Source organism: Ctenocephalides felis, unplaced genomic scaffold (genome assembly GCF_003426905.1).
Source record: "Ctenocephalides felis isolate EL2017-DRISC unplaced genomic scaffold, ASM342690v1 CF-g0.4_SCAFFOLD_01604, whole genome shotgun sequence".
In the NCBI taxonomy this organism is placed as follows: domain Eukaryota; kingdom Metazoa; phylum Arthropoda; class Insecta; order Siphonaptera; family Pulicidae; genus Ctenocephalides; species Ctenocephalides felis.
Window position 1 is genome coordinate 13,067,233 of NW_020537758.1, and position 26,963 is coordinate 13,094,195.

Here is a 26,963-nt window from a genome sequence, read left to right on the forward strand (position 1 = left end):
AGTCGGAGAGCCTCAAAATAATCAAGACAATTAAAAATATATTTTATTTTTATCAAAAATTCCAATTTAAATAGCATATTCTCACATTATTACACAAAATTCTGTTACGGTCCGATGACGAGCATATTCGTCAATCACAGTCAACTAGTTGTAAGAAAAATGTCAGTTTTATTCGAAAATTATTAATGTAACTAAAAAAAAGATTAAATGTAGAAAATTTGAATTTAACAAGGAATAAACTTATTTATTTCTAATATAATAAATGATTCGAATCAAACGACTCATTCGAGTTAAAAATAAATGGTTAATCGCATTTTTATGACTACAAAAATATAGCAAGCACTTCGGAAGCAGGTTTTTTTTAAAATTAAATTGTACTTTATCGCACAAAAAACTTTCAGTTTATTAAAATGTACGATTTCACCGGTAAAACGATAAGCAATTTGTATTCCGGCTCAAATTATTGTTTCTTGCGTGAACAATTCTATTAAAATAGTAACTCGTTAGTATAGAAATCGAAAACTTCAAAAAAAAATATTATAATTACCTAATTGAGTCACCGTAATATTTTTTTATTTCACATTTAATTTATTAATTTGGGATTTAGTAGTTCATTTCACTGAAATTTTTCCTAGATCACCACTTTATTTAAAATTTATAAAATTTAATCTAGTTGTATCCAACAACGTTCGGATTCCTTGCCTAAAAAATTTGAAAATTTTCAAAGGATACATAGGTTAACACACAAATACAAAGACTTTTTGTCTGCATCACATTTGCTTGTATTAAAAATATGATATGAAATATTACACTGAATGTTATACGAAATTAACATATACAGAATTTTAATGAATATTTTATCATGTTGGTTCATTTTAAACATCGTAAGAACTACTCAACATTTAACAAAAGGATCGCGCTGTCCCATGCTATAATACAATACAGCGATTATAATAAATTCTTCTATTCTATCATAAACTTTGTCACTTGTTTTTTTCATAATTTTAGCGCATGGAATGAGTACTGATAATAATCCTATTCAAAATATGTTTATGCTATACTATATACAAAGAATTTTTTTTTCATAAAGCATTTTTTTTTAATATGTTCGATGCAGTTTCGTTTCGCCATTACCATAATCGAAAACGAGTTATATGCACATATGTACCTGTGCGGCAACGTCGGTGAAGGTAAATTTTTTATGATAGGTATACATTTTGTATTTCAGAAATATTTAGAGATTCGAATATCATATTCACGTTTAAAACGATTAAAGTGCATTATATATTTTAATATCAGTTATATATATATTTAACGATTATTGGGTTTTTCACAGCAAAATTCATATTTGATGTAGCGATCATCAAACTTGATCAAATTAATTAAGAAGATTTCTAATCACATTAGATTGCTAGGTTATGAATAATTACAATATTTGATTAAAGTATATATAGGGGTATTCTGGTCTAGAATTTGTAAAAAACCGCATTTGTAAGAAAAAACACAAAATTTAAATTATTTTCGGAGATACAGCTTTTTCATCACGATAACCTCCTCGTTTTTCCCGATACGATACCCACGATTTCCCAACATTTACTAAACCGATCTAAATAAAATTTTTACAAAATCATCTTTAGTATAAACTAAGCTCATCCTCAAATTCTGGTTCTAACGATTTTTTTTAAATCGAAAATATCAAAAAAAAGTTGTAAAAAAGACTACCCATACCCAAACCCATAATTTCAGCCTTCCAAATAATCCGAAGAAATTTTCATATATAAGTTAGTTAATTTTAAAGATCTGGCTTTAAAAAATTGTATGTTTTTTACAAATTTACGAACTGAAAAATGGTCACAATTTCACTAAAGCTCCAGGTTGCACTTGAAAGCTCATAATTTTAAAACAAAGCCATTATTTTTTTCCCGGGAAAGTTACGATCAATATTATAAGACGTTGAGGTGTGGGATACCCTGTATATTAACACGTTATAAAATATACAGAGTGTCCCAGAACTCAACGATTTAACATATATATTAGTTGGATTTAGAGATCGGGCGATACATTAATATAAAATTGTATGATCGTTTTAAAAATTTATTTGAAATCCATTATGACTATCAACCATAATATTTAAATTAAGTAAATAAAATGTAACACTTGCAATTTGGTTTGTAATATAGAAATACCATATTGTAAGTGTTTTCAGTTTAGTTTATAATTATTATTATTATTTTGTTGCATATAATTCACTCAATTTAACTATTATAGTTGACAGTATATTCCTGATGACCAGGATGTTAGCCGAAACGTATAGATTTCAAATAAATTTTTACAATTCTATATACAATTTTATATTGGTGTATTGTCCGATCTATGAACCCAAATGTTAAAAAATGTTAATAACGGCTTGACGTTGAGTTCTGGGACACTCTGTATATTTTATAAAGTGTTAATGTATATTTGATCAAGTGTCCCAGAACTCAACGTCTGATAATATTGATCGTAACTGTCCCGAAAAAAAATTTAAAAAATATTGACTTCGTATTAAAATTTATTAATATATATATATTAAAAATTTTAATAACGGCTTGACGTTGAGTTCTGGGACACATTGTATATTTTATTAACACATTTTAAAATATACAGGGTGTCCCAGAACTCAACGACTGATAATATTGATCGTAACTGTTCCGAAAAAAATTTTTTAAAAATATTGGCTTTGCTTTAAAATATATTAATATATGTTAAAAATTTTAATAACGGCTTGACGTTGAGTTCTAGGACACTCCGTATATTTTATTAACACGTTATAAAATATACAGGGTGTCCCAGAACTCAACGTCTCATAATATTGATCGTAACTGTCCCGAAAAAAATTAAAAAAAAAATATTGGCTTTGTTTTAAAATTATGAGCTTTCAAGTGCAACCTAGAGCTTTAATGAAAATTTGATCATTTTTCGGTTTTATTAATATAAATAATTAATTTAAAATATTTTTAATATTTTAATTAATATATATATATATATATATATATATACTAGCAGGCCCGGCCACCCTTTGCTGTGGCTTTTTATTAAAATCCACTGGATTGAAATTAGAATCTGATCAGATTATTTGGAAGGCTGAAGTTATGGGTATTTGGTTAGCAAATTTTCTAAAAATCCCACCATTTAGTAATATAACTTTTTTTCTAAAATCTCAAAAAATTAACAGTATTCTCTAGACCAGAACGCCCCTTAAACAAAAACGCAAATTACAATTATGAGCAGCAAACCCAAAATTTTTACATAGGTTTATAATTTTTTTCAATAGAGCGTCTTCGATAACTCAGATCACAATTGTAATGGATTTAAATATGGAAATGAATTATTTGAGCTGATAGCTATTGAAAAATTAGCATATTTGATATTTATTCGAGAGAGAGAACGGTCGATTTAACGAATACGCCCATTGAACACAATAATTTATGGAAATTCACCCGACAGGCACATTGGATTCCAGGTCGATTTATAGACCATCTGATTTCTTTGGCAACATATAGATAGCTCTTGGATTGCATGCGTCACAACTGTAATTTACAATGAAATGCTAAAATAACACTTTGCCGTCGGCAAAACTCATCGCTTGGCTGATCGAAACTGTTACGAAGACAATAATGGACGAACACAAGTTGAAACACACACACGTTACAAAAATAGATCAACAGAAAAATATTAACATAGAAATAAATTCAAGAAATTTGTATCAAGATTGAAACGAATATTAGGGCGAACACACTGCACTCAGATTTTTGCGCAAACTTAATTTCATAAAATTACAGACCGCTCCGAGACACTAAACACAATTATTACAATAAAGCTCTTGGTTGCACTTAAAAACTCATAATGTTCAAAGAACGCTATATATTTTTTTTTCAGAACAGTTACGGTCAATACTAGCAACCCCGTTGAATTCTGGGACACCCTGTATATTTTTTTAATGTGTTAATATACAAGGTGTCCCAGAACTCAACGTCTGATAGTATCAATCGTAACTGTCCTGGAAAAAATATAAAAAAAATTTTTTGGGGTTGTTTGAAAGTTATGAGCTTTTAAGCGCAACCTAGAGCTTTAATGAAATTTTATTCATTTTTCGGTTAATTCAGATTTTTTTTCGAATTTTTCTTTTTTTGAACTTTGGATCATAATCGTAAATAACATTTCTAGGATTACAATCAAGAATAATTACACTATTGCCTCAAGTTTGCAAAATGTAAAATTTTTTGCGCAACTATGTTTCGTTTTTAAAATTATTGAAGTGAGTTAGCAAGTTCCGTCAAAAGTTGGCGCATTTAATAAGGATTATATATCGTAAAACACTTGATAGATTTACACTAAAAAAAATGTAAGCAAAAAAAAAAAACCTAAAAATGACATGATTTTTGCTAGTTCAAATAGAAAATTTTTAAGCGAGATTACTGTCTGTAATTTCAAAAAATTTACCATGTGCAAAAAACTGAGTATAGTTTGTTCATTTTTACAATAAATGTAAAGCAAGCATATCTGAAAGAGAAAATTACGGATCGGAGGGGAATGTTGCGCGATTTCGCAAGAAAAATCAACGTTAATTTTCTATAAAAACAATAACGTGTTTATTTCATCATCAAATTCATTAAGCGTATTTTTTCTATGACTAGTCTGTACATATATAGCGTAGCTTATTAGTTTATATATCTATATACATTTATACACAATATATATCCGATCGCGTTCGGCGGCGCATCACTTTAGTTTTCCTTAAATTTGGGCTGGAATCTTCACACCACAAGCGTTATTAACAGACAGACCCGATCTTGGTTGAATCTTTGGTCTGGGTCCTCGGATAAACAACGTTTTCGCCACCACTTTTTAACAACAAATTAAACACTTGATCGTCTCACACGGGAATAATTCCATCGGCTTCCACAATTTCATCATATTGTCACTCCAAGATTTTTTTCATTTTTTCAGCACATCGACAAAAGCACGCACGCACACCAACACATTAATATTCGCGATTCGAATTTGTTTTGTTTTTTTATTATCTTGTATTAGTTTTTTCTTTAATATTTTTTGTATTTGAGGGGATCTCGTTATATTATAACTCTACTATCACATATAAATGCAGACGGGGCGGGATCAATACAACCCCGTCGCGCTTCCTGTAGTAAGACACGTTCGTTCATCACACGTTGTAACATGAGACCTGCTGCAGTGCAGGCGGTGGTTGAAATGCGGCCGCGCGCTCCAGGTACGGATGTAGGCGATGCGCTCGCAGATATTGCCGATATTTGCCCGACAGTATCGTATTCTGGTGTTGCTGCTGTTGCTGCTGCTGCTGCAGCTGTTGTTGTTGCTGTTGCTGCTGCTGATGTTGTTGCTGCTGTTGTTGATGTTGTTGATGTTTTTCCGGATGATGCTGCGGGTGATGATGATGATGATGATGGTGCTGATGCTGATGATGAACCGTGGCCGCGTGCTCAGGACCGGACTGCTGATAGTCCCGCGGTATCGCAGCCAAAGGACTCCTCTCCGCATCCCAATGCACTCCGGGTATACTAGACGCCGTCGCAACAGCCGAAGTATCCGTCGTATAACTCAAGCCGCCGGACAGCATAAGATCACGTTTTCCTACGGGTTTGCTGTACATCGACATGGCTTGTGCGCCCGCCGCGATCGGCACGAGCGCGGGCATAGCGGGAACCACGTGTTGCTGTTGTTCCCAAGATGCTTGGTGTTGTTGCTGTTGCTGTTGCGTGTACATATGGTGCTGCTGTTGCTGAGCGAGCTGCTGTTGTTGCTGCGACAGCTGTTGTGACAATTGTTGTTGATGCGACAATTGCTGTTGTTGCTGCTGCTGTTGTTGCGCAACCAATTGTTGTTGCTGAACCGCCGCAGCACGTCTCCTGCTCGAAGCCGCGGCCGCTGCGGCGTTTGAACTACTCGACGAACGACTACTATTCGTAACCGGCGGCATATTATTGATGAAAGGACTACGCCTTTGACTTTCCATTTTGCGGAAGTAGCATGGATGTATCATGAGCAGCGGCTCGACACGCGAACCGGCCGGCGGTTTGGCCTGATTCGGAAGTTCATATTCTACACTACAATCGACGTGCAACGGTATACTGTAATCCTTTTGTTGCACGGGTTGTATCCTAGTTTGTTGTTGGGGATGCTGTTGCATCTGTTGTTGCTGTTGCAAAACCGTCGTGGCAGCATTGGTAGCAAAGCATTGTTGCTGCTGTTGCGGATGCTGCTGCTGAACATGCGTCGGTGCCAAATCGGCGTAATTGGAATAACAAGCCGTCATCGCCATCTCGTAGAACACTTTGAAAAAATAATCCTTGGTTAACACTGATAAAATCCAATATCCATCCAAAATCCGATACACTTCAATGCACAATAAACACTTAAAATATATGCCTAGTACAAAAATAACACGAGCGATAGAAGCACTCTTGATATGAAAGTATACATATGTTTTAAATTTTAATCATAAACCACTATAATCACCAGTCTCAACGATTCAGTACGTTTACTAAACTATTATACACTAAACTACTTCGAGTCATTTGTGTCTCTATCTCAAAATTTGTGAACACTGTTTGGCTGTGTGTATATATATATATATATATATATATATATATATCTTATTGAAAATTGAATATTACCGCTCTGGTCGGCGACTTCGCCTCGACTGACTCTCGGTGGCGTTCCACTGCTCAGACGCGCCAGACGGTTTCCCATCTCCCCTCTAGCGAGCAAACGATCGGCTTTCGGCCGAACGCACGAAGCCGTCCGCTTCCATCCCCACCGCCCGGGGACGCCCCTGCCCGGAAATCGATTGAGAGAGCCGTTCGGAAGGCGAGTTGACATTTTAAAAGACTTTGCGTCTGGTATCGTCCGCGTCATCCGTCCTCATCCGTCGCCGCTCTTGTCCCTTACCTCGCCCTGGACATAATACCCGATGTGGCGCTACAGTTTACGTCAACTTGGCGCGGTGCGATGCGGTGTAACATATATAACGTCGCGCAGAAGTCGTTTACTATTACAGCTGATCCGTGTTCGCAATATGATGAGTACGAATTACGAGCGACTCTTGAAATGGAATGGTACGTTTTATTATAATTTGATACATGTATACATGCATTAATGAATAAGCATTTTGAAAAGTAAGTTGTAATGGAAATAACATTATATTTTTGTCATGTTGTAATTTTATTGGAACTAGTGGTGTATGGAAACGCCCGAGAAGTTATTTATAATTTTTACTGCTAATTATTAAATTAGCATTAGTGTTTAATTGAATTTTAACGAAAATTTTGAAAATTTAAGATAATTTTTTTTTTTTTTGAAAATTTTGTATATTTTAACTATAACTAACATTTATTTGAATTTTATTAAAATTTTGAAAAATAAAATAAAATAATTTTTTAAATTTATCGAAAAAGTTGTGTTTTTTAACTATTGAATCACTAATAACTTTTAAATACTATTTAACATTTAATAGTTATTTCAAAGTTCAAAAAATACAAAATTTTCAAAATATAAAAAAATGATTTTTTAAGATTTTCAATGAAATTGTATTAAATACTATAACTACAGTTTTTAAATAATTAAAAAGAAACTATATAAAAATTAATATTTCTGAATTTTCAATAAAATTCAATTAAATACCATTTAATAGTTAGCTTTTTATTAGTTATAATAGTTAAAAAATGCAGAATTCTCGAGAAACTTAAAAAAAAAACATACTATATATATATATATATATATATATATATATATATATATATATATATATATATATATATATTGAAATATGTGAGTTTGGTGTTGATATATATTTGGATGAATTAATTAGAATCGGGCAGTAACACCAAGATGAAGACCGAAATGTATGAATAAATAAAGTATTTCAAAACTACTTTAGTTTTTTTTGCTTGGTGTTACTGGCCGATTCTAAATAATTCAACAATATCTATATATATATATATATATATATATATATATATATTAATCAAAATTAACTACAATTCATTTATACTCACTGATATGCAAATTATTTCTTTTTTCGTTAAATAAACCACTGAAATAGCTAGGATAATATTATTCATGTAATTAATATGAATTAACAATGTTCATATATTTTTTTACTATTTCTATACTTACGTACTATAATTAATAGTACCAAATCTTCCTGAAATTTATAATACTATGACATTTATAAAAAATGACTATTTGACTATTTCATAGAAAATTTGTTTTTTTCCATGGTTATTATGATCACCTTGGTAACACAAATAATGTCATATTACAATTAATTTATATGAAACTGGAAGTACTTGCTACTTTGCTCGTGTGGAAATTAAGAGAAAAATTGAAAGTTTTTACATTTTTATTTTAATTGCTATTTATTTACAGTTTTTTTGTATTAGCTTTATTCAAAAAAAAACCGATTTATATTAATATGCATGTAAAATACGGCATATTCTCAAGTCTGTAAAATAATAAAACGATTTGATTTGCATCCGATTTCTTAGTAATGCAACTAACTTTGATATTGACGAATATACTCGTCATGAGCTCGTTTCGGACGGCACAAAACTTAACATTAACTATAAATATATAAATTTTATCGATTAATACAGACAGACAGACAAACAATATATGACAAACAAATTATTACAATATATGAGGATACATTTTGCATTGTTATTTTTAATACATATTTTTCTACCCTTGGGTACTTTATATATCATAATTGATCTTAATATATACAGTGAATATTAATATTGATTGTGAATACAGCGAGATGTGTGACAAATTGTGTGGCAAAAAAAGAGGAAAGAAAACTTTTCCTCCGAAAAAAAGCCACAAAGCAATATTTATAATAATACATAATTACACAAAAAAGAATAACGAAATAATAGATTTAATCGCACTGAAGGATAATCTGTGTCGAGCCAAGTATCATTTGCCGGTATGGGTCGATCAGTATATAGTTTGGCATCGATTAATATTATTGAATTTGATTAATTATATACCTATCACCACTAAACACAAGAAGTGGTAATATATGATACTTGTATTTTTTTGCTGAGGAAGACAGAATATTTGACTAATGCAAGGCAGAATATAAAAAACCTATAAGTTCTAGTTTCAATTAAAAATTCTGGATATTCTTATTACCGAAAACCTTGCTTTACAAGATGTCATTCACATAATTACAATTTTCCAAAATTTTGCAATGTCCGTGCTTGCACGCAATGCAGCCTATATGCAGAGGCGGCGGCGGCTCACGTATAATATTTGTTAGTTTTGTCATTATTGCACGTTCAAATACATCAACAATTAAATTATACCCGACACACAGGCTGAATAATACGGGCGAATTTGTGCTGGCATTTTCGAGTTCGTTTACCTCGGACTCGGTAATGAACGTACGCACGTCCACCACTTTGATATGCACAGAGACCGCCGCCGCCGCCGCCTATATGGAGGTTAATCCGCATCAACAAGCAACCGCCGGCACCGCCATTTGGACGAGGAGATAGGCCGTACACACCCCTTATGGAATTTTAGGTCATTGTTTAAATTACCAAGCCATTTTAATTGATAGTTCTGCTAAAAGTTTTGATTAACGCGATTTGAATCATGATTAGGATATGATACAAACACCATGGTTTGTAAGCAGTAATATTCTACTTGATGATTTGAAGGTACTATATATTAAAAACGTCATAAAAACAAGATCGACTGAAAATCATCAGAAATTAAAAAATCACCCTAATCCACCCGTTGCCATACACAGGAATCGAGAAGACTAAAACCATTATGGCCAGTTAATTTGATCTAGTAAAATTCATCACAAAGTACATACTATTTTAATTAATTAAAACTAATTTTACTAGATCAAATTAATTGGCTATAATATATTTTAGTATATATTACATACCCACTGGGGTAACTACTATATATAATTATATTTTATTAAGTCAACCAAAATAACTCACAGAATATAACTTATGTTCTGACTGAAATTTTTTTTTAAAAATGTCATTGACAAAAAAGTTTCACAATTTGTGTATTGGCGAGTATATTCCTCATACGAATAAAACAGTTACCATTTGCTATTTGAATTGATTTTTTTTTCAAAATACAGAATATATTCTCAAATATATTGTCAAAATTTTTAGCCTAATGTACATTGTATAGATTGATATGGTATATAAACAAAATAAAATAGATAAAAAAATCTGAATTATCAAGTTGTTTAAAATATTTTGAGTCTACGGCTGTATAAAATAACTAGTTGTAAGTGGCATGTTACCTTAAATCGTATGAACTTTACGAAATATGGCATTAATAATATACAAATAATCAAGAATTAAATTTTGGCTATAAGAATAACATTTTCTACATTATAATTATGCATGTATAAACTTTCATACTTTTTTTTTAAAATATGATCTAGAAAAAATCTATACACGCCAAAATGAAATTAGGGCGTATGTTTATAATATTGTATAATGTTATTAATTAATTTCATTGTTAAAATAAACATATAAATTAATTAAACTGAAATCGGATTAAATTCAATTAAATATTACACATGTAAATATAAGATAGTAGAATAGTTTTTTTTTTCAAAAAGTTATTTTAATAACTAAATTTTAATTCTTATTGATTATTAGTATATTATTATTGCTACATTTCGGGAAGTTCATGCAACTTGCCTTAAGGTAAAATGCTACTTACAACTACATATATTATACAGTCAAAGTCTCAAAAAATTCTAAACATCTTGATGGTCCAGAATATATTTTATTTTTTTCAAAAAATTAAATTGAAATAGCAAGGTCAACAGTTTTTTTTTTCATAGCGAACATGCACGTCAACACACAAATTATACCACTTTTTTTTTGGCGAATATATTCATCAATCACATTTAACTGGTTAAGTATTACAATATTTTTCTGTCGAAAAATTATTAATTTTGTATTGTTTTTCAGGGCACAAATTAGACAAGATTGAAAATGTTTGCTGATTTTGATGGATTGGATAACTTTCTTCTGAAAAGTGAGTGATATTTATATTTAACGCTTCAAAATATTCTAAAAAACTTGACCTTTAATAAAATATCTTGTTTTTTTTAAAAAAAATTTTCAAACCACTATTTTGTACGCATGACGACAAAATTCTGCAGTTTCTCCAATAAAGTAGCCAGTACATTTGTTCCATGCACATTTTCTTGTACAGTAAAAAAAATTAAAATAAAATAACAATTATCTACAAACTGTTTCATGTTTAAAAAGTATTTACTATAATCGAGCGACCTAGAAATTTAAGCTAATTAAATTGTTTATCTATGGTCTATGTTAGTTGTATAAAAATACCCTGTTCCAATATTTATAAATGTATATCATTGACCTCAAATAACATCTATTTCATAAAGACCGTAAAATTTATCAGTTTATGATAAGCTTTATCTATTGACGTGGCTACATAATTATCTAATATTTATATATGTGAAATAAATATATATGAACTCACATTATTCTTACGTGGAAGACATATGTTTAATATTATTCGTTTGTACAAAAGTTAATTTGTGAACAATGAGTTTACTCATAACAATGTCACTCATTAAATATTTGTGAAGATATGATATATTTAGCATTTTATCTCCGCAGCAACTGTACATCTTATTGTTCATAATAATTTAAGTGGAAAATATTTAATTTGAAAATAAATATAACATTCAAATTAAAATCCTGAAATTTGCACTTTTAATGACAAAGCAAATTATTAACTGCAAAATATACTTTGTTTTTCTAATCATATCGAATATCAATTTTATCGCAAAAACAAATTGTCATTTTTATTATTTTAAGGTATTGATGATTCAGTGGAAAATGCCTATAATACATGTGGTTCGAATATCACATTTATTTGACGTCAACTTTTGTAAATTAATTTGATAAAATTGCAATTTTAATCTGGCATGTTTTTTATCATATTTTTCTGCTAAGTATACATAATGAATTTTAGAATTGCATTTCAACTGAAATAATTTATTAAGTATTTTCTATTCCCGTACCTGAAATTTAACGTTCTATTACCTTTACCAAAAGATTATTTCGAACCCAAATAATCCCAAAATTACAGTTACAGGTTTTATGATTTTATATTTATTGCAAAACTGAAATTATTATCCAATTTTCTATGACCGCAAAGATTGAAATTTACCTTTACCTGTTTTTAATTCGGTATGTTGGGTTTTAAAACGGTAATTGTAGCATTATGTGTAATAATAATAATTGTAAAACGAACAATAGATTTATACGGCGGCTTAAAATGCACGTTCTTAGATGCTAATCGAAAAATTTTAACCCAATTTCTAAGAAAAGGTAAACATTTCAAGCTCGGAGTAGTTAACATAAAAAACTCGGAAAATTTTGGTTTTATGTTTATTAGAAAAAAATGAACCCAGGCTTAAAAATAATACCTGTATTATATAATAAAACAATTGGGAGTGAATATAAACAGTTTACAAGATTATACCCATAATTGTTTGTTGAAAGTTTTATAACCTCTTTTGTTAACTGTATAAATCCATTATGTGCCTGATGTTTTGTTTATGAACAATACTATGGAAATTTTGCTAAAAATAGTATAATAATATTATGTATAAATATTCGGATAGTTGCTGGGCATATAATGAATTTTTTCTGTTAAATAAATATTACCTGAAACTCTAATAAAACCAAATACATACTCCACAATTTTATTAAACAACTAACATGAGGTTTCTTTTGTATTCAAATCAATATTGTCATTTTACTAAGTTTTAATTAATTTTATTACTTTTCTACTGAATGAAGGCTGAAACTTTTGCATAAAAATTTAGATTTCAATTTGTTTTTGTATGACATTTATTATATTATAAATTCAGTTATTCTATATTTATTAAAAATAGTTTTAGCTTTAAATTTAATTCATTTTACACCAATACAATTTATAATTATATAACACAAATTACGGAATTATTAAAGTACGCATTTCAACTAAGAATTATTCAAAATTTTAATATTCAAAACTATATAACAGTTTTTACTTGATTTTATTAAATTTTATCTAGGTTTTACTAATGTAACCAAATTATAATGTTCGAAATAACAATTAAAAATTATTTGAAAAAAAAACGAATAATTTGAAATAATCTAAAACCGTATTTCAATGTGCAAGTACATATAACAGATTTGATTAGATTTTAGTAAATTTTATCTAGTTTACTAATGTAACTAAATTACAATGTCCGAAATAGAAATTGAGAAGAAAACTAGAAAAAATCTGAATACCAAATCTCACATTTCAACCAAATTGAATTACTCAAAATTTTAATATCCAAGTGTATATAATAATTTTCACTAGATTTTAGGAAATTTTATCTAGTTTGCAATAAGGTAAACAAGTTATAATGTCCGGAATAAAAATAAAAAGATATTTAAAAAGAATAAAAAAAATGTTCCAAAGGTAAAGCATGCATTTCAACTACGATTTATTTAAAATTTTAACATTGAATTGTGTATAACAGTTTTTATCAGATTTTTATCTAGTTTTCATTAGTGTAAACAACTTATAATATCCAGAAGAAAAATTTAAATTTATTTGAAGAAATGTAAAAAATCCATCAGCCTTAGATAACATAGTAGTAAAATGTAGTTTTGTAAAAAAGCGAAAAAGCTCGATTCGGACACAACGATTCTGTAAATAACCTTACTGTTCTACATAAAAAATGCACAGCAATTTTTTTGCATAATTATATTAATTTATTTATTTGATAATTTTAGTTTAGCTCATAATGGGCCCTCAATGTCAGTCCCGCGTCGGCAAGATCTAAATTGTCAGTTTTTATGTTACAAAAACTGTAAAAGCTTTCAGTCCAGTATACAGTAGAGTATTGTTTATCACTATGACCGGTTAGTTGTTCATCAAAGCTTGCTTCCAGGGATTTTAATACATACAATACAGATATCTACCTACCGGTATAGTACATACAAGAGTACTTTATGCGTATTGCAAACACACAAACAGGATTTCCTATGTGATGGCGTGCACGGTTGGTTCCTCGCATGATTTATTGCCGGATTACATTGCCGAGGTATCAAACGCTAATAGCGTTCTAGATCAATTTATTACATCCACACTGAACGAAACAGAACACCAGGGCAGTGATTGGAAACCATTGGTAAAAGGTAAAGGACACATAAAAGTTCAGGCACTGAGGCAAAACTGTAACTTTGTAATAATAAATGGTAGTCTGTCCGAAGACAGGTCCATGGTCAGATAGCACCACAATTTAATGATTCCCTTTCCCTCCCTTGTCTTATTATTTCCTATGCTATTTTATTACCAATAATGACTTTCTTACTCGCTTTTTTGCATTTTCCTTCTAAACTTTTGCATCCATTTTCACTGGTCTTGAGCTTCGACTTTTGTTCCTTTGTCCTTCCATTTTATCTTCGACAAAGTTGTGTATGAGGCACACTTTTTGCAGAATCGCTCCAATCCAGTTTTTTTTCGAGGCAGATTACTATTTACTATTATTGCACTACTTTATCATTTTATTTAGCCCATTTCGATTGTCGACCTCTGCCAGAAACATAGCACTATGGTGCTATTATGTTCGGTACTAGTTATATAGAACTCCGCTAACTATCTGATGCTATTAAATTAACGATGCCCGTGTATCGTCATTGGTTATCGGCACAATAATCGGGTTCAAAAGATTTCACGAATACAAGTTTTTACTTTTCTTCAAATAACCTTTTATTTTTATTCCAGGCATTACAATTTGTTTACATTAGTAAAAACTAAATTTTAAAATACGTGCCATATGTATTTTTGTTTTTATAAGATTTTTTATTACATTTAATATATATATATATATATATATATATATATATATATATACAATCTATACATTTACATAATGAATATATATCTTCCTTTGAAGATAACAAAACAAATATTTAAACTATAATAAATTCACTTAACTATAACTTTAATCTGAATAATATTTATTATGTGGCAAAAATATCCCATGTATGTGTGTATCAGTACATCCGATATAGTATGCAGTTTGTTTGAACACAAAATGCGGGCGCATTATTGAACATGACGCATGTTTGTTCGTTTAGTTATGCCCGCAGTGTAAACTTTGTTGCATTTTTGATAAAAATAAATATTAAAAAAGGCAGGAGAGAGAGGCATGCCCATACCCATGTTTTAACATGTACTGATTTTGATGGATCTGTCACGCTTTCGTGCTCCATTGTTGGACAGGCCACATTTTTATTATCCCACTGATGTCTGATTATCACGGATTTTCATTGTGTTTGATTTTTAATTTAAGTTCATTGTACGAAGGATGCTGCGGGCAACCCTATGAAATAAAATACAATCTAACTTCACATTTCTCCAAATTTGCTTTGTTGGAAATTAATGATAAATTGAGGGAAGGGATTGTAATTATATTTCATATCGAATTCCTATAGAAAATTGAGGATTAAAATTTGGTAAATGGGAAAAATCAAACTTACCCAATTTAAAAAATAGATAGACATTGATAGCATTTCGTCTATGAATTATTCAAAATTTCAATATCCAAATGTATATAACAGTTTTTGCAAGATTTTAGTAAATTTTATCTTGTTTCTACTAAGTTAAACAAATTATAATTTTCAAAAAATAAAAATTAAAATTTATTTGAAAAGTAAAAAATGTTCTAAATCCATATATTACAAATTAAGGAATTACTAAAGCCCGCCTTTCAAACAGGAATTACTCAAAATTTTAATATCCAATTGTATATAACAGTTTTTACTATATTTCAGTAAATTTTATCTAAATTTTACTTAAAATTCAGGAAATGTACTCATGATCTGAAAAAATTGTAATAAATAAAATAATAAGCGTGAAACAATATCCATTAGACGACAGGTGTCATCCTCACTTATAATTTCCTCGTCTGTATTTAAAATAATTACCAATAAAATTGATCTTAGCCTTTTCCATAAAGAATTTCGTGAACCAGTTATTTACAATTGACGATTATTCTCGTATTATATACGTTATGCTTATAAAACCGTGATTATTTGCTATTTGAATTAAAATTTTGTTATGTTTTTTAATTCTATTCGATAAAATATCGCCTGTGAAACAAGACCAATTAGGCGACAGGTGTGTTCATTACTTATAATTTCTTTATTAAAAGTATTAAACCAGTATTAAAATAATTACCAATATAAATTGATTATCTACTTTTCTATGAAGAATTTCATTACCAGTTAACTGTAATTGACGAATATATTTGTCATCGAGAGATTTTTTTGTAATGACCTTCAAGTTTTATTATCTCAAGTAAACCACATTTTATTTCTGACTATTTTTACCATAATTTCTCCATGTCTTTTCCATTCTGAAAAGTCATAAACCTTATGCGGTTTTCCGTTCAGGAATAATATCAAAGAAGTTTCGACGGGCTATTCGTTATCTTTGCTCTGATTCCACGAGCACGTCAGCTAAATGTGAGATTGTGTTGGAAAATGCGATGGAAAATATGGAAAACCACAGATTTTCAACCGGGAAAAAATATTTCATTCGGGGAATGAACCAGTCATTCAAAAAATAATTTTTGAATAATACTTTTTCATATAGCCAAAAAAATTTAAATTACTTATTTGTCTTGGTTTCTTGCACCTAAAAATATGTAATGTTTCATGAGATTCCCCAAAATAATTTAAAAATCTATACACCGCATTCGGCGCAGAACGTCTTTTATAATTCAAAATATCCACAACGAATGTGCTCCATTTTCTCGTAATTAAATTAGTAACTTTTTATGTTCTTTTCAAATTAGACATTTTGAAAATCGCTGGAACAAACTTTTTAGTTCGCATTGACGCAAATCCTTTTCAGAATAGGTATATGAGTGTATCGATATATCCAAAGTTGCATGTAGTTTGCTTGACATAAAGAGGGATTCTTATGAACAGTAAAAAATAATAGGTCAAAAAATAAATATAACTAGTTGCAAGTAGAGATATCTCGTAGAAGATAATCTTTTTAAACGCATTTACACCCAGCATATTGTCTTAAAAAATTATATTATTTTGATCAGCAATAAATCTATCTAGTAATGTAATCAACTCAATTGGTAGCTCAATTACTTTTTTGCTAATTCCAAAACAATAACAATTTTTAATATCTTGGCTGATAGAAAACAAACTCCACTAGAAGATAATAAAAATAACAAAATTTCAACTGTTTTATACGCGTGATGAGCCTTAAAAGAGATGATAAAAATTAAAGGTTGTTTTAAGCAAATGTTTATGTATTTTTTTAAATAATTTTAAATTTAAGTTAAGGGAGTGGTGTGGCAAGACGAGTTGACCATGAGATCGGAGTTGGCTTAAGTCTTAATAAGAGATTATAAAAATTAAAGGATGTTTTAAGTAAATATTTATGTATTTTTGTTTTATAATAATTGAAAATTTAAATGAAGGGGAGTGATGTGGCAACACGAGTTTGTTTGGAGACAGGAAACTAAATAATAAAATTGTTATGAGATTTTGTAATTTGAAAAACGATCAGATTTTAATACAATTCTATACTTCTAAAGATCACTACATTTCTCATTGCTTTTTTATTTATTGTTTTAAGATTTGGAAATATGCAAAAAGGCTTTACATATAAAATTATTTTTATTTTATTGAAAAATTTTATATTAATAAAAATTGAAAGTGAAAATTTTTATATATCTTTACGTTTCAAACGTTTCTGAACGTTTTGGCATACTTTAAAAAAAAATATGTATGTGTGTATGTGCTGATGCAAATTTTTGTCGACGATTTTGGTTACACGGTTTAACCGATTTGAATAATTTATTCGATTTCTATTGATAAAGAGTCGAGCTTATAAGTTTTTGGCAAAAACAGGTCTAGCCGTTTGGAGATACGGAGCAAAGATGGCAGAAAATAAAAATCGAGTTTTTAAAAGAACGGAGCATCTGATTAGAATGATTCAAAAAACATTCCACTTGTCATGACGTAATGAAGAATTGATAAAAAGATCAAAAATAAAAAAAATTAGTAAATGCCATTTGGCGGTCGAAAATCATATATTTTATAAATTGAATCAACCAGCATGAATTCAAATAAAATCAAAAACTTGGAAGAAATTTCAAAATTTTTAAAATAAAAAAAAACAATAATTTTACTTATCAAAACATTTACAAGTCTACAAAAATTTCGTAAGTTTTTAAAAAATATCAGTATTTTCAAAGAAGGTAATTTTGTTCAATAGTCAAATTTTTCAAATGTTTTCAAAATTATTAAAAAGGTTCGAAAAAATTCAAAACTCCCAAAAAAAATCTAATTTATCTTTTCTGAGCTTTTAAAACTTTTAAATTAATTTAATCAAATATCTATAGGAAGTTCTAGCAGTTTAATAAATTATAATAATTCATTTTATAATTTCAATCAAGTTATTTCAATTTTCAACTAGTGGAAATTTTCTAGATCACATTTGTTTTAAGTTTATATTTACTGGTTTACGTTTATTGGATATATACGCATGTTTTCGAATTCCATCAATTTTAAAGCTCCAAAAAAATGTTTTCTATTATTGAAACAATTTATAAATACCAAATGTGTGATCGTACCACCGTACAAATAATTTACAAACTATTATTACCATTCTGACGTCAATTACAGTTGTTTGTTCTGCGTTAGAAATGTGTAATTGAGTTTCGAAATTTAATTAAATAAACCTCTGGCGTATTTTTTTTCTCTACAGAACGCTAAATGTAAAGGACAACTGATTCTATAAATGGACGCTTATTAAATTAGTTCATCAGTGCCAGAAACAGAACGATCTTTTTTTTTAATTTAATTTCTCTCATCCATTGAATATTTTGTAATCGTCTCTCAACTTTTTGCAGATCGAAATTAATTAATTTTATAATTGATAATTGTGGAAATTGAAATATATGTGTCAGTTGGGATTTTCGATACAGAACAGTTCTAAAAATAATTATCGAAGGTACTGATTAAACATTTCATAACACATATGGATAAAAACTCATGTTCAAAATTTAAATAGACATTGCTGTAGTGAATCAATTACTTTTTTTAATTGAAAATCTAAAAAAAAAATATGGGATTCGTGGTAAAACCACAATTTTAGTAATCGAAAAATTGTAATAGAAGTGATCATAAAAAAACATATATATAGGAGATCTGAGGGCTGCTTGTTGTACCAGTTTTAATAATAACGCAAACCAAATGTCGCACGTGCACACTTCTGTTTACTGCGTTGATCTGCTGTGGGGTGATGGTTATTATTCTTTAAAATTTTAATGAAAAGGGGTCGTCTATTAATTACCTGATGTTTTTAGGAGATGGGGGGTTGTCAAAAAAACACGAAACATCACTTGGGGGAGGGAGGGGTTTAGTAAGATATCACGTGCATTTATTATTCACCTGAATTAAAAAAAAATCCAAACATTTTCAATAAAAATCTAAAATTTCACCATTTTTTCTCGTAACTAAAACTATGATGTTTGGTGTTCGAGGGAGGGGCGGTAAATTTTTAATATCACCACAAATCACGCCGAAAATTCTTAAAAAATCGATCACGTGATTAGTGACGCCCCAAAGCTTCTGTTACTAATATAGATCCAATTTAATATTGCCTGACAAAAATGACGCATCTGCACACTTTAGTTTACTGCGTTGGGTTTAATATGATCATTTAAAATTCTATTGAAAAACAATTGTTACTTTTTGCCTCTGTATCAACTACAATTTTTGACAGAGTAAATTTTATACTGGCTTGACAAAAATGTCGCACCTGCACACTTCTGTATACTGCGTTCGATTTAATATTGTTTAAAATTCTATTGAAAAACGACTGTTACTACTTACTCTTGTATCAATTACAATTTTATGATAGAACAAATTTTATATCGCCTGATGAAAATGACGCACCTGCACACTTCTGTTTTCTGCGTTGGGTTTAATATTGTTTAAAATTCTATTGAAAAGCGCCTGTTACTACAAACCTCTATATCAGTTACAATTTTATGATAGAGCTAATTTTATATTGCTCGACAAAAATCGCACCTGCACACTTCTGTTTACTGCGTTGAAGGGGGGTTAAAAGTTATAAGCTGAATGAAAAGCCGATATGAATACAAATGAAATCAAAAACTTAAAAGAAACTTCAAAATTCTTAAAATTAAAAAAAATATTTTAAAATTATAGTTTTCAAAACATATTCAAGTTTACAAAAAAATTCTAAGCTTTCAAAAAATATCAGTATTTTTAAAAAGTCTATTTTGTTCAGTAGTCAAATTTTTCAAATGTTTCAAAATTGTCAAGAAGATTCAAAGATCTTATTTAAAAGCACCTGTTACTGCTTACCCCTGTATCAGTTACAATTTAATGATAGAGAAAATTTTATATTGCTTGACAAAAATGTCGCACCTGCACACTTCTGTTTACTGCGTTGACCTTCGTGGGAAAAGCGTTTAATATCATTTAAAATCCTATTGGAAAGCGCCTGTTACTACTTTCCCCTGTTACTACTTACCCCTCAGTTACTATTCTTATTATGTTTTGAATATTTTTTGGAATTTGGGTCGTATACTTATATCGAAATAATGTCAACAATTTTTCGATGTTAGTTTTGCTGAGTGCCCTAGCTTTTCTGCGTCGCGGGTTTATTTATATAGCTCTATAATATAATATTTGCCTGTATAGAAGATATCATATTTCAAGGATTTCGAAAGTCGTATATATTTAGGGGAGATTGGGGTAAAACACACTATTATAATATATATACACTAACATATTTCTTGGGGATTCTCTAAAGGACTAGACAAAATCTACTTATTTTACAGACAAAGGCTTTTTTTGTATAAAGATAGATTTAAACAGTGTTATAATTTTTTCTGTCAAAAATATTAACATCTTTGCCTAACATAAATCCCAGAAATTTTGGCACTTTGAAAATAAGAAAATATTTACCTAATTTGTTTAGATCACTTTCCGCAAAAAATGTTTCAAAGGCATCTGAATTTTGTTTCATAAGTTTAACCAAAATTAATTCAACTTTATGGCATATTTCTCATGCACCAAGAGTTTGTCTAAAATTAATCTAAATAACATATTATATGATTTTTTATTATTTACCCAAATGTTCTCTATATTTTACCGATATCCAAGAATATATTTCGTTGTTCCCTTCGAAGCCATATCGAAGGGAACATCAGCAAATACGAAAATATCAAACTCGACAATATTTATTAAATGTATGTATATATATATATATATATATATATATATATATATATATATATATGGATATCGCATATGTATATCTATTTATTGAGGAATGAAATTGACAACCTTCGAATATTTTTCAAAATTCTTTTGACGAGAGTGGTATTATTTGATTTTATCTTGGACTGGTTTTAGATTACATACCTAAATGTAACGGAATAATCGAAATTGTAATGGAAAAGATAATTGAACTAATGGTCTAAATATGTCATCAATAACATATTTATATAAGTGCAAATAACCTTCTTATAATAAATTTTATATTGTTGAAAAATTTAATAGATTACTGTATTATTTCCTTTTAAATACAAAGCATTTGATTATTCCTCAATACAATTCTTCACAATTTTTATGCTTATCTTCCGGCTCAGAAATAAGTGAACATTTTGCAATCTAAATTTCACATCATTTTTTTTTCAAAAAAATATCAACCTGGTACCCATGTTCCAAAATATAAATCTGTTTGATTTAGGACAATGCAATAAGATATGTTTTCTTTTATAAATACTATAACAGATTTTTGAAAAAAAAATCAGATTTGTCATATGCATAGATGTAGAGATTTTAAATCATATATTTTTTCATTGAATGATGAAGTTGAAAAAAATGATATATTTTTACAATAGTTTCTACTCCATTAATTTTTTGTATGTTTTGGCTATTGAAGTGGAAATATGTAGTAATTGTACTACTAGTATATTTGTTTCAATTATTCATTTCTTTCATTTATTTTTTTTAGTGAACTAGCATTTGTAAATAAAATACCAGTAAATTTGTAAGTAAAAATACTAAATTTCTGTATGCAATTTAACTTATGAATATACAAAATTTTATCATCATTAATTATTTTTAAGTGAGATAAGCCAAAAGTAAAGTCTTATACCATTATTTAAATATTTGCTATATCTCTATGTAATATTGTTTTATAAATAAATATAACAATCATATGAATGAAGTAATTACAAATTACCAATTAATATTTCCATGTACATCTAAAAGCAAACAATAAATTATTAGTTATTATTAACGACTGTTGATTCATGTGTTTTTTGTGTACATAATGAATACAGATTTTCAAAAATTGTATATTAGTATTTGCACAGATGCTATGGTAATTTTTAATATCATGCAAAATGAAACCAAAATATTTCTATGACGATAAACTTGCTAAAAAATGCATAAAAACAACACATTTCAAAATCATTATGTGTTTCTCATTAACGATTTGCGTCAATTTGGTGACTAATAAAAATTTTTGTTTATTAATAAATTAATATTATGCAAAACATATGTCGTAAAATTAATTAATACATGTCTGGTAAAAACTATTAATAATTGTGAAATCATAGAGAGCTTTTTTGAGAATGAAATTTTTGTGATGACTCAGGGTGACCAAAGTTTATAAATGAAAGTAACAAAAAGCTATTTTTGCAAAGACGAAAATTGTCAAATATATTTTGAAATCTAAGATATAATTAACGAGTTTCCTGTGATTGACGAATATTCTCGTCATGGATATGTACCAGAATTTTAGGTATTGTGTCCGTATTTGTCATGAGTATACAACAATGACCATTTGCTAAAATTGAAAAAAATAAAACATATTCTGAAATTCCAAGTTGATTAGAAGTTCTTTTTAAAGTTGGTACTTCCTACAAATCATATGGATTATTACATGGTAACGCCATATATCTATATTGTTAACTTAAATGTCAAAGCGCCTAAGCGCCGCGTCGTCGTCTAACGAATAATCATAGGTACGGAACCCATAGGAATGCAAACAAAATTTATACTTATTGTTAAAATCTCTATAAAATATCTGATAAATTGATGCGCACATGTCTAATGATCATTTTTGACCGCCAATTGGCATTTTTTTTTACTTTTTTTATTAGATCTCCGAAACCGCTAGACCTACCTTATGAAAATTTGATCAGTTCTTCATCTTGTCAATACAAGTAAAATGTTTTCTGAATTATTAAAATCGGACGCTCCGTTCTCTTAAAAACTGAGTTACCGTTTTTGGCACTTTTTGCCCCATATCTTCAGAACGGCTAGACCTGCCTTCGCCAAAAACTAATCAGCACGTCTTCTTATCAATATGAATCGAATGTTTTTTGAATTATTTAAATCGGTTGATCGGTGTTCCCGAAATCGTCGACGAAAATTTATATACGCACACACATACATACACGCACACACACACACACACACACATACATCCATTTTTTCTAATGTATGCCAAAATGTTCAGAAACCTTCAAAACGTCGAGAAATGCAAAAAATTTCAATTTCGATTTTTAGACGATTACAATAACTTACCCTACGGGAAGTTAATAATAATGTAAATTGTAGATTATATATTGTGAGAGACAAATATGACATATAGAGATTCATATTGTAGAGAGTGCAATTAGAGACAATAAACGAGTGAATCAACTCCCAAATCCCGATTCGGGAATGCATTCTCATATAATATAAAAGTACACCTCTCATTATTATTAGACCGACATGAAGGCACGTTCTTAGGCTCTTTATTTTCGAAGCGCTCCACGATCCTTGTTTGCATATGTGAGTATGTAAATTTTCTATTTATAATAGAATAGGAAACGACCATCAGCAGACGAGTTAGAGGGCCATTGAGTATTATTGGTCGTATGTCGTATGTCGTATTCTATTATTCATTCCAGTCTGTATTTGCTCTTCGACGATGCCAGTTGTCATTATATGGTTTAGTAGGGTTACGTGATAAAGGTACAAGATAGAAATGGGTACGATCACGCATAAGGCTAATGTCTGGTCGTAGACAAAGTTTTTTTTAGAAATTTCGATCAAGCGAATCTTTAGTTTTAGAATTGGTAATGAGTATGTTTTATATTTAAATGAGGTTCTTGCTTTTTTGCGCTGAGAATATTGTAACGCAGGCAAAATTTATAGCGGTAGCAAAGATATTTGTCTTTGCCCAAAATCCTCTTGATAAATTGGGTCCATGCTAGACTTTGTTAAAACTTTCCGAAACATTGAAATTTAACCTATATATAATTATATATAGGCTAAATTATATATTTTATAGTTAATAAAATCAATATGTTAAATTCAATTAAAAACAACAAAATATTTTCTTTAAGATACTTAATACGTCATTTTGTGAAATATTATGTAAAAGCTCTCAGAAAATACTGATGCCATAACATACATCATGTACGTAGTCCTTGATATTATTTAATCATTGAAATTCATTTTTTTTACATTCTAATTACAATCTATCACACTTAGGACATTCAGGAATTGTTTTGACTTTTATTATATGGATGGCAACCCAGTAGTTGTCCAATCCAATTATGACTAATTAACTATGCTCAAAGTATTTGTTGATATTTTTACTATTTATATGCAACTATAACTACGAAAAGCAATTTTCACTTGAGGCTATATTTGAATCTGGAAATTTGAAATCAAAGTTCTCAGAAAATACTGATGTAATTACATATATCATGTACGTAGTCCTTGATATTATTTAATCATTGAATTTTTTTTAAATTTTTTTTTACATTTAATTACAATCTGTCACACTTAGGACATTCAGAAATTGTTTTGACTTTTATTATATGGATTTTTGAATGGCACTCCAATCCAATTGTGACTAATTAACTATACTCAAAGTATTTGTTGATATTTTTATTATATATATGCAAACTATTCCCACGAGAGGCAATTTTCACTTGAGACTTTATTTGATATCTATTACCTCAAGTAAAAATTTGACATCTATTACCTCAAGTAAAAATTTGACATCTATTACCTCAAGTAAAAATTTGACATCAAGATTACTTGATGTTGGGCTAATTTAATCATTGAAATTAATGGTAACATTTTATACATGACTAGAGAAGTTTTGTAGACTGCCCCTTAGGTCTCTCAGATATAAAGAATTTATTTGAATAATTATTAATTAATTTCTGGGAACAATGCACAAATCCTTGAAATAGCGTTTGTTTTTAGAAAACGTTTGCAAATTTAAATTTTAAATTTGCAATTTTAAATTTGTTAAATCTGTTCAGCTGTTTTTGAGAAAACATTGACAAAATTCAAATTTTGACTCATCACATCACAAAATCGGCTTTTGACACAAATTTTGATTATAATATTTTTCCAAAATTTGATGAATTTTGAAATTAATCCACTTGCCGTAACACTGAAAAAATAAGGGATACTACCCTATAATCAGGAAATTTTTTATCAAGATCGTTCAAATTTATTTTCAAGATTTAATTACGAAAAAACAGCCTGGCCGATCTTTAAAAAAATCAACGCGATTCCCTACTAGTATCTCTTGAACAGTATTTGAATTTTTAAAATTGATTCAGGATTGAAGTTCTTCTTCAATCAATTCAAAAGGGGATAAAAAAAATATTTTTTTTGCTAATTACAGAAAAACGAATTGGCTGACCATGGTGCAAAACTAATGAATGCAAGTCCTTATTGAGATTTGATGTATCTCAATTGTCTTTAAAATTTTGAATTCGGTCTAGCCGTATATGAGAAAACGTAGACAAAAGATCGAAAATTGGGTCACAGACACACAAACATATACACATATATGTTTCAGATTTTCCAAATTTGATCTTATCATTGCAGAATGATCATAATGTAGAGAAAATTGTAAAATTTGAAAATCGAATTTTTGTCGAAAACATAAACCTCTCCCTGGGGAAGTTAAAAATATGCACAAATATACTTGATATACTTTATAACAGCAACTTTTTGTAATAATGCCTCTGTATATCTTATAAAATAAATTAATAAAAAGTTGTCCAATCGGGATTTACAAAATCGACATCCGCGCATTCATGGGAAAAAATTCACATTTAATTTATATCACGTCCTTCTCATCGGGCTTATTCATCAATCTTATTACAGGCGCCAAGGACTTTTTTGGGCGCATCCTATTCAGAAAACGGGTATTCCTGTCCAATATTATCTAGATAACAATATACGACTTTGTTCAATAGAACAGATCACTGCTCTTAACTGAATGTCGAAAATCAGGTATTCGAATAGACGGATTCGGATCGTAGTTTTGTTTTGATCGTAAACTATTCGGATTTTTTAGAACGATAAGAAGTAAACTGCCTGGAATAAATTATAATAACTAACCAGGTTAAGTTTGACTACCTATGGATAAAGGAATTCGGAATTCGGAATTAATAATATGGCAAAGAGGTTTTTTTAAAAGGTTGGGTCGTAAAAATAACAATTTGAAATTTAAGTAGATGGTTAATACTATGTTCGATGTTTTTAGCTTTTGTTGCCCATTAGAACTACCACCTCAATTTTGCGATAAGTCTTAATGTAGAAAACTTATTTTTAACTTCCCGTAGGGTGAGTTATTGCAATCATCCAAAAATTGAAATTGAAAATGTTTGAATTTCTCAACTGTTCTGAGCATTTTGCCATACCTCAGAAACAATGGATATGTGTGTGTGTGTGTATGTATGTATAGATACAAATTTTTCGTCCACGTTTTCG

General features: G+C 29.2%; 1 protein-coding gene across 1 annotated transcript; it reads right to left on the reverse strand.

Annotated features, from left to right (window-relative positions):
• Positions 1 to 5,203: 5,203 nt before the first annotated feature.
• LOC113373388 (centrosomal and chromosomal factor-like) lies at positions 5,204 to 6,337 on the reverse strand. The gene has a single exon (XM_026613690.1). The coding sequence runs from the start codon at positions 6,335 to 6,337 to the stop codon at positions 5,204 to 5,206; it is 1,134 nt and encodes a 377-aa protein (XP_026469475.1).
• Positions 6,338 to 26,963: the final 20,626 nt, after the last annotated feature.